General features: G+C 42.1%; 1 protein-coding gene across 1 annotated transcript in view; it reads left to right on the top strand.

Moving 5' to 3' along the window:
• The window catches only part of LOC141132946 (polymeric immunoglobulin receptor-like), a 38,752-nt gene extending 30,978 nt beyond the window's left edge, over positions 1–7,774 (top strand). Inside the window, exons 6-7 of the mRNA XM_073621966.1 lie at positions 1,013–1,051; positions 7,526–7,774. Of these exons, the coding sequence (XP_073478067.1) occupies positions 1,013–1,047 (35 nt within the window). The 3' untranslated portion in view covers positions 1,048–1,051; positions 7,526–7,774. The remainder of the gene's footprint in view (positions 1–1,012; positions 1,052–7,525) is intronic.
• Positions 7,775–14,644: the final 6,870 nt, after the last annotated feature.

Genomic DNA, 14,644 nt, shown 5'->3' with positions numbered 1-14,644 from the left:
TGTGAAAAACTTGTTGCATCTTTCCCAAAAAGACTCATGGCTGTATTAGATCAAAAGGGCGCCTCTACTAAATACTGAGCAAAGGGTCTGAATACTTAGGACCATGTGATATTTCAGTTTTTCTTTTTTAATAAATCTGCAAAAATGTCAACAATTCTGTGTTTTTCTGTCAATATGGGATGCTGTGTGTACATTAATGAGGAAAAAAATGAACTTAAATGATTTTAGCAAATGGCTGCAATATAACAGAGTGAAAAAATTTAAGGGGGGTCTGAATACTTTCTGTCCCCACTGTATATATCAAGTGGGAGTTCTATCTTTTAAAATGGTAGTAAACCACTGCAAAGGGAAAAAAACAAAACAAAAAAACTTTCCCCTGTCAGACAAATGCATAATGTGTTATTATGCATCGCATACTAGCACATTATGCAAGACTTGCCTTAAAAAAAGGAAGCCCTCCAGGGGTGCGCTGTCACTGCTGACAGGGCTTCCATCTTCACCCAGTCTTCCTTCCGGGTTTGTGCCCTCCGTCTACATGAGTGGCCAGGGCCAAGATGACGTCACTACCGTGCATGCGTGTGGGAGCCCCCGTTTACGGCCAAGCTCTGAAGGTCTGGCACAGTATGCCGGACCTTCAGAGTGCATGTGGCCAGTAACATCACCGGCTGCATGCAGTGTGAATATCTCCTGAATGTAAGTTTAGTAGATATTTACTGTACCTACAGGTAACCCTTATTATAGGCTTTCCTGTAGGTACAAGTCAGAAAGTAAGTTTACTAGCACTTTAATTATCATAAATTTTATAAAGGAAATTGACAAATTAATAATTAATCTAGAAATATCCTTTGGAAGGCTCCAGGTGAACTCAATGCTTCTTTTAAAGGAGCCAGGTTTACAGCCATGTCTGTCCTGGATTGTAGTTGGCTGCTCTTATTGAGGTGTGTGAGTCCTGATAAAGCTTAAACAATGATTTGAATAGCATAATGGTTGTTTTTTTTGTTTTTTTCTACAGATGGGTTCCAGTCCGGTACTAAAGTGAAAGTTTAAGAAGGTAAATAAAATTGGAAAAAAAAATGTAGCCACCACACAACCACTAATCAGTAGAAAACCAGTGGCGGCTGGTGCTCAACATTTTTGGGGGGGGCGCAAACAAACTGAAAAATACTGAAAAAAAACCCGTCAATTGCAGCCTCACTGTGCCCATCAACTGCAGCCACTGTGCCCATCAACTGCAGCCACTGTGCCATAAAATGCAGCCATTGTCCCCATCATATTCAGCCACTGTGCCCATTATATGCAGCCACTGTGCCCCTCATATGCAGCCACTTGTGGCCATCATATGCAGCCACTTGTGGCCATCATATACAGCCACTTGTGCCCCATCAAATGCAGCCACTTGTGCCCCATCAAATGCAGCCACTTGTGCCCATCAAATGCAGCCACTTGTGCCCATCAAATGCAGCCACTTGTGCCCATCTAATGCAGCCACTTGTGCCCGTTAAATGCAGCCACTTGTGCCCATCATATGCAGCCAGTTGTGCCCCATTAAATGCATTCGATGGGGCACAAGTGGATGCATTTAATGGGCACAATTGGCTGCATATGCAGCCACTCGTGCCCATCAAATGCCGCCACTGTGACACCCGCCTGCTGTCTGCCCTGCACTTACCCCATCTTAGTGGCGGTTCAGGCAGCGGGTGACGACGGCAAGCTGTGGGACGGCTCCTGTGTCCTCCATGCTTCCCCCTCCTCTGTTGTTCGATTTTGTTAGGCGTCGAATTGGAGCGCATCTGCCTTCAGCCAATCGTGTAACGGGTATTAGACCCGCGCCACCCGATTGGCAGAGAGCCGATTCATTGTTAGAAAAGCAAATATTCATTTGCTTTTCTAACACATCTGGGTGGACTGTAAGCGCAAGGCTCTGCGCTCACAGTCCACCTTTTTTGAAGCCTATTAGAGCCTATGGCTCTAAATAGGTGCTTAAAAAAACAGCCTGCCGCTGTAAAAGGGGGTGGCAGCGGCAGCCATGGATAGATTTATTCTATGCATGAATCTATCCATTAGTTATAGAGGGAGTGGCTGGAGAGAGGGGCGGCGCCAGTGCGCCCTTAAAGGACGGGCCGCCCCTGTAGACAACCCATTGTGTACAGCATGGTCCCAAGGAATCTGCTATCTTAGGCTGGCCATACACGGTTTGAATCTCATCGGTTCAGCAGGAACCGGTCGCGATTTGGACCATTAGTGGGCAGGCTGAATGTACCAAGTTGATCGATTCGCCTGTGATTATTGCAAGCGACTGCTATAGCCTCTAGCAATAATCACTGTCTTCTCCCAGCCAGAGAAGACAATGACCCAGCAGGAGGGATTCCTGAATCAACACTGTCTGTGTTGATAGGGGAATCAAGAGAAATTCGATCCGTGTATGGCCGGCCTTAGCCTTTGTTTAATTGGAAGCAATTTGTTTAATTGGTGCTGTGCATGTTTTCAGTTATGACACCAGCCATTTTATGGCTTGACATTTTGTTTGAAAGCACAAGCAACTGTGACAGTTATTATTCACCATTTCAATGCTTTTTTTTTTCTGCATCCAAAATGCATAGAAAGTAGGTTATGATTTTCAGTGGCATAGTTCATACAAGTTCTTGCAGTTCCAGTGGGTTCCGGTTCCAGAAACAAAAGTAGAACATGCTGCATTTTTCCTGCACAGAACTGTACTGGAACTCATCAAAAATGCACCAGAACTCATCAAAAACTCATCAAAAACGCACTGGACACCATTACAGTGAAAAAAAAACAAAAAACCCAGAAAAAGAGCATATGACATGTACACACAATGGGAATGCACCGCAAAACGTCAAACGCACGCGCAGAAACACATCTGGAACGGGGATCTAGAGGATGGTTTGTTTTGATAAATAGTTACATCAGTGGGTTTAAATCCAATTTAAGGATACAAATCTTTAGCCATCCAAAGTGACAATTCTCTTCAGAAGAGCCCAATGAAATTTCAAATCTCATTGGACTCAGTTGAAGATGGCTGTCATTCTTTTAAAAAAAGGTATTATTATCCGGGTGTGATAGCTTTGTTAACCCCCCTGGCGGTATTCCCGAGTCTGGCTCGGGGTGGATTTTTAATATCAAAAGCGGTATCCCCGAGCCAGACTCGGGATCGCATCGCAGGATCCAGGAAGAGTTTACTTACCATGTCCCCTGGTTCCTGCGATGCCTCTCCGCTATGATCGGCGAGCCGCCGTGACTTGCTCGATTCACAGTGCCGAGCTTCGTTCCCTGCGAGCGTTGCGACGCACAGGGACGGAGTTCGGCGGCAAATTCAAAAAGTGAAACACACAGTACAGATACAGTATACTGTAATCTTACAGATTACAGTACTGTATCAAATAATTACACATCCCCTTTGTCCCTAGTGGTCTGTCCAGTGTCCTGCATGCAGTTTTATATTGTAAATACTGTTCTTTCTGCCTGGAAACTGGAGATTGTCCATAGCAACCAAAACTGTCCCTTTACATCAAGAGTGGCTTTAGACCAGCTAGAAAACAGCGATAATAAATTAGAATCACTCGCAGAATTGAGCGATAGTGATTTGTGGGGAAATCTGTCACCAAACACTAAAAGTAACGAAAGCGACAATTCTGCAACTGAGCAAATTTCAGTGTTTTTTATTTGATTACATTATTGAATAATTTTTATTATTATTATATTATTATTTGTTATTATTATTTATAGTTATTTATTATATTATAATTTTTTATTTCGTTTTTCAAACTTTATCATACCCGGGATGTCAACTAGACTCTTGTTTGGACATATCTAAGTGAATTATTCCTAAGAATTACAGGCCTACAATATAAAACGCCAAATTTATGTGCAAAATAATGGTACCGCTTTCAGCACCTAAAATCTGAAATAATCATACCGCCAGGGAGGTTAATTGAGCCTACACTGTTATTTCCTCCATGCATGAAGCTGACCATACATTGATATTTTGAGTCAGTCAATACTTTCTGCTGTGGGCAGCAATCACATTGTCTACATTGATTTAGCATACATAAATATGACCAATGTTTAAACTTGCTACTATAAAGGATGATAACAAAAAGGTTGTATACACAAAGTGACAACTAACAATGTGATCCTCATATGAATGCATCTCCAATTCCAGCCATTCAATATTAGCTTGGTTTCACTTTCTTTCAATCTCAGAAACCAAGCACAAGCCATTATTTACTCTTAACCTGGGAAAAGAAACTTTGCAGGTTGAAAATCAGGCTGGAAAATAACTACACAAATTAACTCCTACAATTTAAATGTAAATGATTGATGGACTTATGGGTGAATATTGTTTGTGTTAGAGGAATATTGTATCTTTTTTGCCCCTTTTTTTCAGTCAGTTTTTTCCAGTCACATTATTATTATTTTTATCCATTCCTTCACTATCTACTTCTCATCAAGATGTTAGTTGATGAGTGCTGACATTAGCACGCATTCATATATTATATATTTTTTTATTTTAATGGTTCATCACATTTTTTTGATGTTTGGATGTTTGTATTCACAGAATCTTATTTTATAAAGTGAGCTGTGCACTGATTGATAGTTTAAATTAGAGCGCATCAATAATTTTATATTATTCCTATCCGAAAATGCATTCGTCTGTATGCAATTCGGACGCGCAAAAAATCACGCATGCTCGGAAACAATTCGACGCATGCTCGGAAGCATTGAACTTCATTTTCTCGGCTCGTCGTAGTGTTGTACGTCACCGTGTTCTTGACGGTCGAAAGTTCAGAGAACTTTTGTGTGTATGCAAGGCAAGCTTGAGCGGAATTCCGTCGGGAAAACCATCCACATTTTTTCTGATGGAAATTCCGATCGTGTGTACGTGGCATTAGGCAACAGTCACCAGAACAAGACTCCCCATTGGATGATTTCCCAAGTTCTATTTCTATTCCTGCTCTGGTGAAAACCTAAAATTTGAGATTTTCCTTCACTTTAGTTCCCCTATACCAATGATGGCGAACCTTGGCACCCCAGATGTTTTGGAACTACTTTTCCCATCATGCTAAACTTAAAAAAAACATCTGGGGTGCCAAGGTTCGCCATCACTTCCTATACTAAAGAGAAAAAAAATCACTGACGTTTCACTTTTAGTATCTATTTCATTATTTTAGTTACTATCCTTATCCCCTCAGACGTTTTTTTGGTTTTGTTTTCTTTTTGGGGGGGGAGAGACAATGTAGAACGCACATTAGCATATTTTCTATCATAGCACTGGAGTGGATGTGTTGCCTACAGCAGCCAATTACATTGTCAGTTAATTTTTTCCTGTGCAGGTGGCAGAATTAGGCTTTTGCCAAGAAATAAAAGCCTGTTTCCCTTCCAGTTTTCGTAATTGATTTCTGCTGTGCTAAAGCTATAACTCTTTTCCGTGTAGATTTCATCTTCATTCCTGCTACAAATATTGCGTAACTGAAAATTTTTCCAAACGCTGAGATCATAACATTTAAATTTCCTCTCCTGATTTATACAAACCTTTACTTAAATTACCTATACTGTGTCCAAACCTATACAGTCATCAACTTAAGAAAAATTTGCAGGTAAAAGATTACTTGCAGCATTTTTCTTTCAATACATGATTTTAATTTACTTGCAATGCGCCTCTGAAACTGCTAGAAAATGTGACTACTCCAGGAAGAGTCAATTCCCTGGTAAAGTCCCATCTTTCCTTGCACATCTTAGCCCTCTCCTCTTATGGGAGTGTCTAATTACTGACTGTGCTGGCCCAGCTCTTCCAACCCCCTAACCTCCTTACATAAACTTTATGTAGCAGCAGGGAGGAGTGAAGGGGAAAACTATAAGAGAGTCACAGCTCTGCGTTTGCTAATGTCCTATTCATATCCTGTCTTAAGGCATGCGGATATCTGCACAAGGGAGGCTTGGTAAATAACATCAATAAAATGTGTTAAATGTACATATAATTTAATGGAAAGATTTTATTTTGGAATACCTGGTCTGCTGACAGGGTCGCTTTAAAAAAACAAAAATGCCCCTTTTTGTGTTACCCACCCTAACAAAGTCAATTGAGAGATGTTTGCCTGTACCTCCGTTTTATTTGTCATTTGGGAAAATCAATCTCCAGTATCTCAAGGTAAACTAAGTTTAGGTGTAACTACAGCCATAGCAAACCAAGAAACTGCTATGGGGCCCCCACACTGTTTTCCTACATAGTAATTTATGCAGGTAGCATTAGGAAGACATATGGATAACCTGAATTAATATATCATCTTGAAACCTCTAAAAGTTTTCTATGAACGCAAAAGCATTCTGTATTAATAACAAGAATGTTTCTGATTAAAGAGGCAATAGACCCCTTAAAGCCCAAGTCCAATGTGGGCAATGGCGTCCCTAGGGGGGGCCAGAGGGGGCCCTGACCCCCCCAACATTATGCTGTGCCCCACCATGTGCCCCCCCCAATTAAAAAAAAATGTTTTTATTTTTATTTTTTTTTATTTTTCTTACAAAAAGGCAATGTCTAAGAGGGAGAGCGTCCCCAGTCAGCTCCTGTGGGTGATTCCTCCCCCCTCCCTCTGCTTGTTGACACTGCATAATGCGAGTGCTCACACAACCATGTCCGCCCAATCTGCTCCTTCCCCTGCATCTTCATTGGCAGGGAGAAGAGCGAGTTGCAGGAAGGACTCCACCAGGACTCTCAGTTACTGAAAAAACAGACTGATTTCTTCCATCCTTAGACAGGAGAACCACCTTGTAAATTCCAAGAGGTTCCAGACCAGCGCTGTCAATAGCAGGGGTAGGACAGCAAGAGGAGGCTGGGGAACCCCACAGTGGCAGAACACCAGGGCCCGGTGGCAAGACAACCTTTGCAACCTTGATAGTTCTCCCACTGCTTTGGACCCTTATATTTTCTTGGTATGTTGGTGACATATATCCCCTTGTTTTCTGCCACTATGAGGGGGGGGGGGGCAATACAGTAGGAAGGGAGCTCACTGCAGAACATGTGAAAGGGTCATTGTGGGATTGTAGTAAAGGGCCCCAGGAGATATATATATATATATTTGCATTTTATAGCTGCCCCCCTACTTTTGTCCCTGTCCCCCCATGTGCCCCCCCCCCCAAATATGAACGCTGGAGACGCCACTGAATGTGGGCAAGAAATGAAAACAATTATTTCCTGGTTGTAAAAAAAAACAAAATGCAGCTCCTGGTGCAATACAGAGTTAGAGCTGTCCACTGCAATATTTTTCTTTGCCACAAGATGTCCTCGGTCTTTCAGCCTGAATGACCCGATCTGTAAGCATATTTAAAGGAATAGTATAACATGCATATGCTGGAAGGAGGTCTCCAGGGAGGACTACTTGTGGGGGGAGCATGGAGCACGGAGTTAGGTTTTAATGTTTTTGCTGTGGTTCTCCATCACACATAGTTAGGCACCTGGGGAGGATACTTCTTTTAAAGACATATACTAATTGTTGTTCTTGAATTTCTATAGTCTTGACGCTTTGCTGGTGAATGACTCACTGAAGTATGTAACGAAGACAAAAGGGGAAGAGGCAACAGAGGAAGACTATAGTGTCTAGATCATATTATTCCGAAATACAGTTATTTTTCCTATTACATAAAACAAGAAAAAAAAAATCTCAAACTCAATTAAGAAAAGTTTAATTAGTTTTCTTGCAAAAGCTGAATCATTCCTACTGTCCTGAGCTATAGAAAATAAAACATTAGTAAAGCACCGTGAGCTGTGTTGTCACATATATATTTTATTCTGTTTTATTTTTGTGTTTTCTGTTGTGCTCTGTGACTGTGTGGCTGGTCATTAGACCAAGATGAAGGGTGAGAGCTGCACACTGATAATTGAGCTCTGCACCTCCAGAATCTGCTGTGAATCTTTTGTTGCCACCGGGTGTTAGTAGGGCAACTGCAATAAAACATCCTTCTTTTTTCCTTTAGGTCAGGAGAATTTCCAGCAAAAATCATTACTGAACTGTGTAATTATTCACATATCCTTAAAGTGGATGTAAACCCGATTCATGAAATTTGAGCTTACATTTGACAGCGAGTCCACGGGACCCGCGGGCACGCTCACAGAGTACGCAGTGGGCGTGCACGCCCCGCCGGTGGCACGTGCGCGCCCACTAAGCCGCCTCTTAAAGGGAACGTACAGGTACGCCCATTTGCCCAGTTGTGCCGACATACATCGTCGTGCGCTGGTCGGCAAGCAGTTAAGGTAGTCTACTATATTTTTAAAAATTGTACTCAAGCAGGTGGTTTAACGGACAAATTACTGAAGTTTGAAGTTATAACTTCCAACTAGTAATTTCACAGTACAGTAAAACCTTGGATGGCAAATATAATTCGTTCCAGAAACATGCTTGTAATCCAAAGTACTTGTATATCAAAGCAAATTTCCCCATAAGAAATAATGGAAACTCAAATGATTAGTTCCACAACAATTTAATCATAGGTCCTTCTTTTTATAGTCCATATAAAAATATTATAGCAATGTGACCAGGTTGTGTAATCCTAAAATGTCCATCCACAAATGGAAGCCTCTACAAGGGGATTAGAAGCAAAATCTAGCAGGAGCTACAGATTATAAAAGAGAAGAGAAGTGCCACTAAGTGTAGCAGTATGTTGCTAAATGTTGTACCTTCATTATATGTAACCATATTGCTACACTTAGAGGCTCCTCTCTTCTCTTTTATTCTCAGTTGTGACTTGTATATCAAGACATCTCTTGTATATATTTTAAAAATGTGCTTGTCTTGAAAAATGCTCTCAAACCAAGTTACTCTCAAACCAAGGTTTTACTATAAATAGATAAATAATAAATGATTATGTTATAACAGATGGCATATAAATATATGATTTAGCTTAACTGTGTCAGAAAAACATGGGATTATGGGTAAATCTTATACATGTTTTTCCCTTGTAGTTAAGAGGGCAAAGCTGGAATTTGGAATCCCTGTGACCCCAGGTCGCTGAGCTACGACCCTCGAAGCTCAATAATTTTTTTATTATATATTTTAATTTTTTTATGTTCATGGCTCTGCCTCACCTGCCTCCCCTGACTGCACGTCCCTGGTGAGGTAGAACCGTGAACATCAGATCATGGGCAGTAATTCTAGCACCAGACCTGTGTAAATCTAAAGTGGTAATCTGTAAAGGTTTTTAAAGCGTCACCTATAAACAGTAAAATTAGTTGTTTGTCGTTGTTGCATGGGCGTGTGCTATTTTAAAGTGTGGCATGTTTGGTATCTATTTACTTGGTGTAAAATCATATTTTATATTTTACAAAAAATTGGGTCATGTATTGTGTTTATCTGCATTAAAATGCAAAAATTTTTTCCAAAAAATTGTGTTTGAAAAACTGCTGCGCAAAACCCACCAATTTATTCACTACGGCCTCTGCTTTTAAACTGTATAATGTTTGGGGGTTCTAAAAAATTTTACAGCTAAAAATACTGATTGTTACATTGAAACAAAAAGTGCCAGAAAAGGCCTGGAGGTCAAGTGGTTAAACAGTCTCACAGATTACTTTCAGACTGCATTCACAATACAGTGTTTCATAACCGTACAAAACATTGTGCGATTTTGTGTGGGTTTACAAAACATGAAAAAAAGCGTGTTTTACTTGTGGTGCCATTCATTGTTAATGGCACACCAAACATGGCAAGCAGACGTGTTTTTCACAGCCAAATGCACAGTTAAAAACCAGTCAAGTTCAATGTTCAAAAAAGGGCGCACAAGCTACTTTGCTTAATTTGTCATGTGTAGGGCGGCCCATTTGAAGTGACTGAGCTGTCCGACGCACATAGCATGGCAATGTACAAAGTGAAAAAAACGCAGCGCTATACATTGCATGTCATAAGGTGAATGGGGCCTTACTGGGCTGTCTGAACCCACCCTAGGGTTTATGATTGTTATAGTTCCTAATACCTATATAATATTTAACAAAACAGATGGTAACAATAAATATTGTGAGCTGCACTATGGTACCAAAATTATAATCAACAGAGGCACTGTGAAAATTTAGAAAAATTAAAATATTTAATATGACTATGAAAGTCCTTAATATAAAATGTGATCTGGAAACACCATATTTATAATGTACCTCCATCCCAAATTCAAAATATACACAATGGGGGGTGATTTACTAAAGGCAAATAGACTGTGCACTTTACAAATTGCAATACCACTCTGCAAGTGCACTTGCTCCAGAGCTTAGTAAATGAGGTAAAGCTTCGCTTTGCAAAGAATACCCAATCACGTGTAAAGAAAATTAAAAAAACAGCATTTTGCTTGCCCATGATTGGATGATGGAAGTCAGCAGAGCTTCTGCTCATTTACTAACCTCTGGAGCAATTGTTCCTGCAAAGTGCACAGCATAGGTGTGCGCAGCCTATTGCATTAGGGTGTGCACCCCAAAGCTCAAACACACATTACTCACTACTACTCACATCACTCACCATGTTCATTCAGAAAGGGAAGGGACTGATAAATACATATTTACCGGCCCCTTCCCTCACTCATCCTAAAACATCTCCGCAGCAACAGCATGCAGGAGAGGAGAGGAGGGAAGCCAGAAGTGCTGCAGAGGGAAGGAGTGGGGATCCTGGGCAGTAGGGGGAATCTGTGCTGCACAGGGTGATTAGGGTGTGCCTGGGCACACCCAGCACACCCTGTGCGCACGCCTATGGTGCACAGTCTATTTTTCTTTAGTAAATCAACCTCAATATCTACTACATTGCCCTGGGACTTTAAATTGAGGTACATCGCGTAAAAAAAACACATATTGTAGTTGGTCCTCCACATGATTACAGGTTTATTAATACATAGATACAAGTTACATCACAGCATATTAAGCTGATTTACAATCAATAAATTCATACACAGTTCAGAATAGCAGCAGTGCCAGTCTTAACTGTACAAACTGCTGGAAATCCTGAGTGCTGAGAGGGCACATAATAATGTGAGTGTACATTTGGCGGAGGGCTATTGATATTATTGGGGATTCATGAGCAATAAACTTTTTGCATGATGCATTCCTCTCTGTGGTTTCTTGACACATGATACTGATTCATCCGGGGTTGGACTGCTTGGAGTGGAGCAAGGGGACTGGAGCCAGTGGTATTGGAGATGTCAAACCCATATTTAAAGGGGTTGTAAACCCTCAGGGATTTTCCCCCAATCCATTCTATGCATTAAGGTGAAAAACCACTCCCCCCCTTTTTCTTACCTGAACACGATCGTTCCAGCAACAGAGACGAGCACAGTAGCTCCAGCCGCTGTCTCGAGTCCTCATTGGATAGATTGATAGCAGCAGGAGCCATCGACTTCCACTACTGTCAATTAAATCCAGTGACACGGAAGTCGGGAGGGCGGGGCTGAGTCCTGCTGTCTGTGTCAATGGACGCAGCAGCAGGTCTCGGGGAGCTCACCCGCACGAGTGCCCCCATGGAAAGTGGCTGGAAAAGAGGGGAAAGGGGGCACTCGAGAAGAGGAGCCAAGAGCGCCATAGAGGGACCCCAGAAATGGAGGATCGGGGGCCACTCTGTGCAAAACCCTCACACAAAGGAGGCAAGTATAACATGTTTGTTATTTTAACCTCCCTGGCAGTATTCCCGAGTGTGGCTCAGGGTTAAATTTCAGTACCATTAGCGGTAACCCTGAGCCACACTCGGGACTGCATCTCAGGATCCTGGTACAGGTTACTTACCTTGTCACCAGGCTCTTGCAATGTGTCCCCCCCCCCCTGCTGTGCCTGTGGGCTCTGTCCTCCGCCTGTTGCCTCTGTGTGCTAGGCTCCGTTCCCTGCAAGCGTTGCAATGGGGGCAAGTTCAAAAAGTACAAAATTCATTACTGTATGAAATAATTTCACATCCTTTTTGTCCAATGCCCTGCATGCAGTTTTATATTATGTATACTGTTCTTTCTGCCTGGAAACTTGAGATTGTCCATGGCAACGAAAAAGTGTATTTTTACGTCAAAAGCGGTTTTAGACCAGGTAGAAAACAGCGATAGTATATTAGAACACTTGCAGAATTGAGCCATAGTGAATCATGGGGACATTCATTTTATCATTATTTTATTATTATTTTTGGAGCGGTGCCCCGGCGTGGTCACCACGTTTTCTGGCATTCACGCATCACCCTGGTGGTCAGACATCCATTATAGGCACACTTTCTCTAGACAATGAACAGTCTCTTGCTTGTTTTTGTTGTTTTTATTAGGGGGTTAAACTTGGATGGGGAAAAGGGACATGGGATGTCCAAATGATGAATCTATAGTAATGAAAATTAATGTAGTTGAATCTAAACTGACAGTCTCTGCTACTTCACATCTCCTCCAGCACACTACTTGAGATCTCTTGCTTTCCTTACTGTCCAGTTCCAGATTCCTGTCACCATTAGCACATGGCTAGGCCTCACTCTGAATAAGTCCTAACCATAGGCGTGCGCAAGGGGGGTGCCAGGTGTGCCTGGGCACACCCTAATCCTGGAGTTGGCAACCAGTCAGTCGTGGACAGGTGACAGTAAAGCCGCGATCCTTACATGCAGACCCCCAGAACCTGGACAGGATAGGCGTCGGGGAGTGGAAATGTTTTGAACCAATCTGTAGCAGCTGAAAGTAGGCTTCTTCTCCTCTCCCTCTTGCAGACATTCAGCTGCCACAGGAGGAAAATACAGAGGATCGGTACCAATATATGCCACCCATCTTGTCCCAGTTCCTCTTCTTTCTGCTACCCAGGTCCCCCTGTGTGCCCCCCCCCCCCCCCCACTGTTTCAGGATTACGAGCGGGGAAGAGGTCGGGTAATATGTCACAAACGCATATGTGTTTGAGCTTTGAGGTGCACACCCTAATGCAATAGGCTGCGCACACCTATGGTCCTAACATTTTCCTAGTAGCAACCATTTTAGGTGAAGAAGATAATAACTGATCCTTGGTGGACTACTGCTCCCAGCACATCCGATGCAAATCCTGCCAGCCAATGTGGCTGCAGCGACTTGACTCCAAAACAACACCCCAGTCTCTCCCTCTGGCTCCACATCCAAATCCTGGCATGTCTCTCCCAGAGCTTCTCACTGTGCGTCTCACTCACCGACCCTGGCATTGATCCCTCCTGAATGACTTGCCTAGCAGTGCTCCCAATTGTCCTCCTCCTGCTCCTGTTCCAGGACACCTCTCAATGACCATGTAGAGAGAGGCTCCCTCCCAGGTCTAAGTTCAGCCCCCCCCCCCCTCAGAAAGGGGGTTCCCTCAGACCACGACAGTCTAACAACACTCCATCATTCAGTTCTTCCACCCGACAACTCCTCCCAAAGCAGGCTGACCATAGGTATATATAGGAGGCCTGCCCTCTGCCAATCCTAGTTGGGGATTGGTCAGGGCTTCCACATACACCCCATGTCACTCCAGCTCTCTGCCCTGCCTATTTTCCAGAACCTTCTCACTGGAAACAGAGAAGGGCACCCAAGAGCTGAGGCAGTGTCTGATGTCTGTCACCTGCTGCTACATTAAAACCATTCCCCTGCCCCAGATCAAAAACAAACATGCCTAGCTCACAGCATAGGCCTGCCTAAATTTACCCGTACTGGCAGAAAAAACACAAACACTACACTAGCACCTACCTACGGTAGAGGGTGCTACACTTTTTATAATTATTTATAGTTATTTATTATATTATAAATTATGATTTTGTGTTTCAAACTTTAACATACCCAGGATGTCTACTAGACTCTTGTTTGGACAGATTTAAGTGTTTTATTACTAAGAATTACAGGCCTACAATATAAAACGCCAAATTTCTAGGTAAAACAATGTACCGCTTTGAGACGCAAAAATCTGACATAATCATACCGCCAGGGAGGCTACAAAAAAAAAAATCGAACCTTTACAATCATTTTAAAGCGATTTATGACCCACTACTTGGGGTCATATATTTCTGGGGAGGGCTTGGTGTGAAGGGGGGAGTGTGAGTCACCATCACCTGTTGGAGCACTGGATGTCTTTTTTATTAATAAGTTGCATTGAATTGTTTTTTTAACCACTTCAGCTCCGGAATGTTTTACCCCCTTCCTGACCAGGCCATTTTTAGCTATACGGCACTGCGTTTCTTTAACTGACAATTGCTTGGTCGTGTGAGGTTACAACCAGATAAAATCAATGTCTTTTTTCCCCACAAATAGAGCTTTCTTTTGGGGGTATTTGATCACCTCTGCGGTTTTTATTTTTTGCGTTATAAACAAAAAAAGACCGACAATTTTGAAAAAAAAAATTAATATTATTTTACTTTCTGCTATTAAACACAACCAATACATTTTTTTAAAAAAATCTAGTTTCTTCATCAATTTAGGCCAATATGTATTCTGCTACATATTTTTGGTAAAGAAATCCAAAAAAAACATATATTGATTGGTTTGTGCAAAAGTTATAGTGTGTACAAACTGTGGGATAGATATATGGACTTTTTCTTTTTTTATTGTTTTTACTAGTAATGGCGGCGATCAGCGATTTCTAGCGGGACTGCGACTTTGCGGCGGACAAATCTAACACCAAGTGACATTTTTTGGGGACCAGTGACACCAATACAGTGATCAGTGCTAA

Source organism: Aquarana catesbeiana, linkage group LG03 (assembly GCF_042186555.1).
Source record: "Aquarana catesbeiana isolate 2022-GZ linkage group LG03, ASM4218655v1, whole genome shotgun sequence".
Classification (NCBI taxonomy): Eukaryota; Metazoa; Chordata; class Amphibia; order Anura; family Ranidae; genus Aquarana; species Aquarana catesbeiana.
This window is presented reverse-complemented; position numbering and strand designations above follow the sequence as displayed.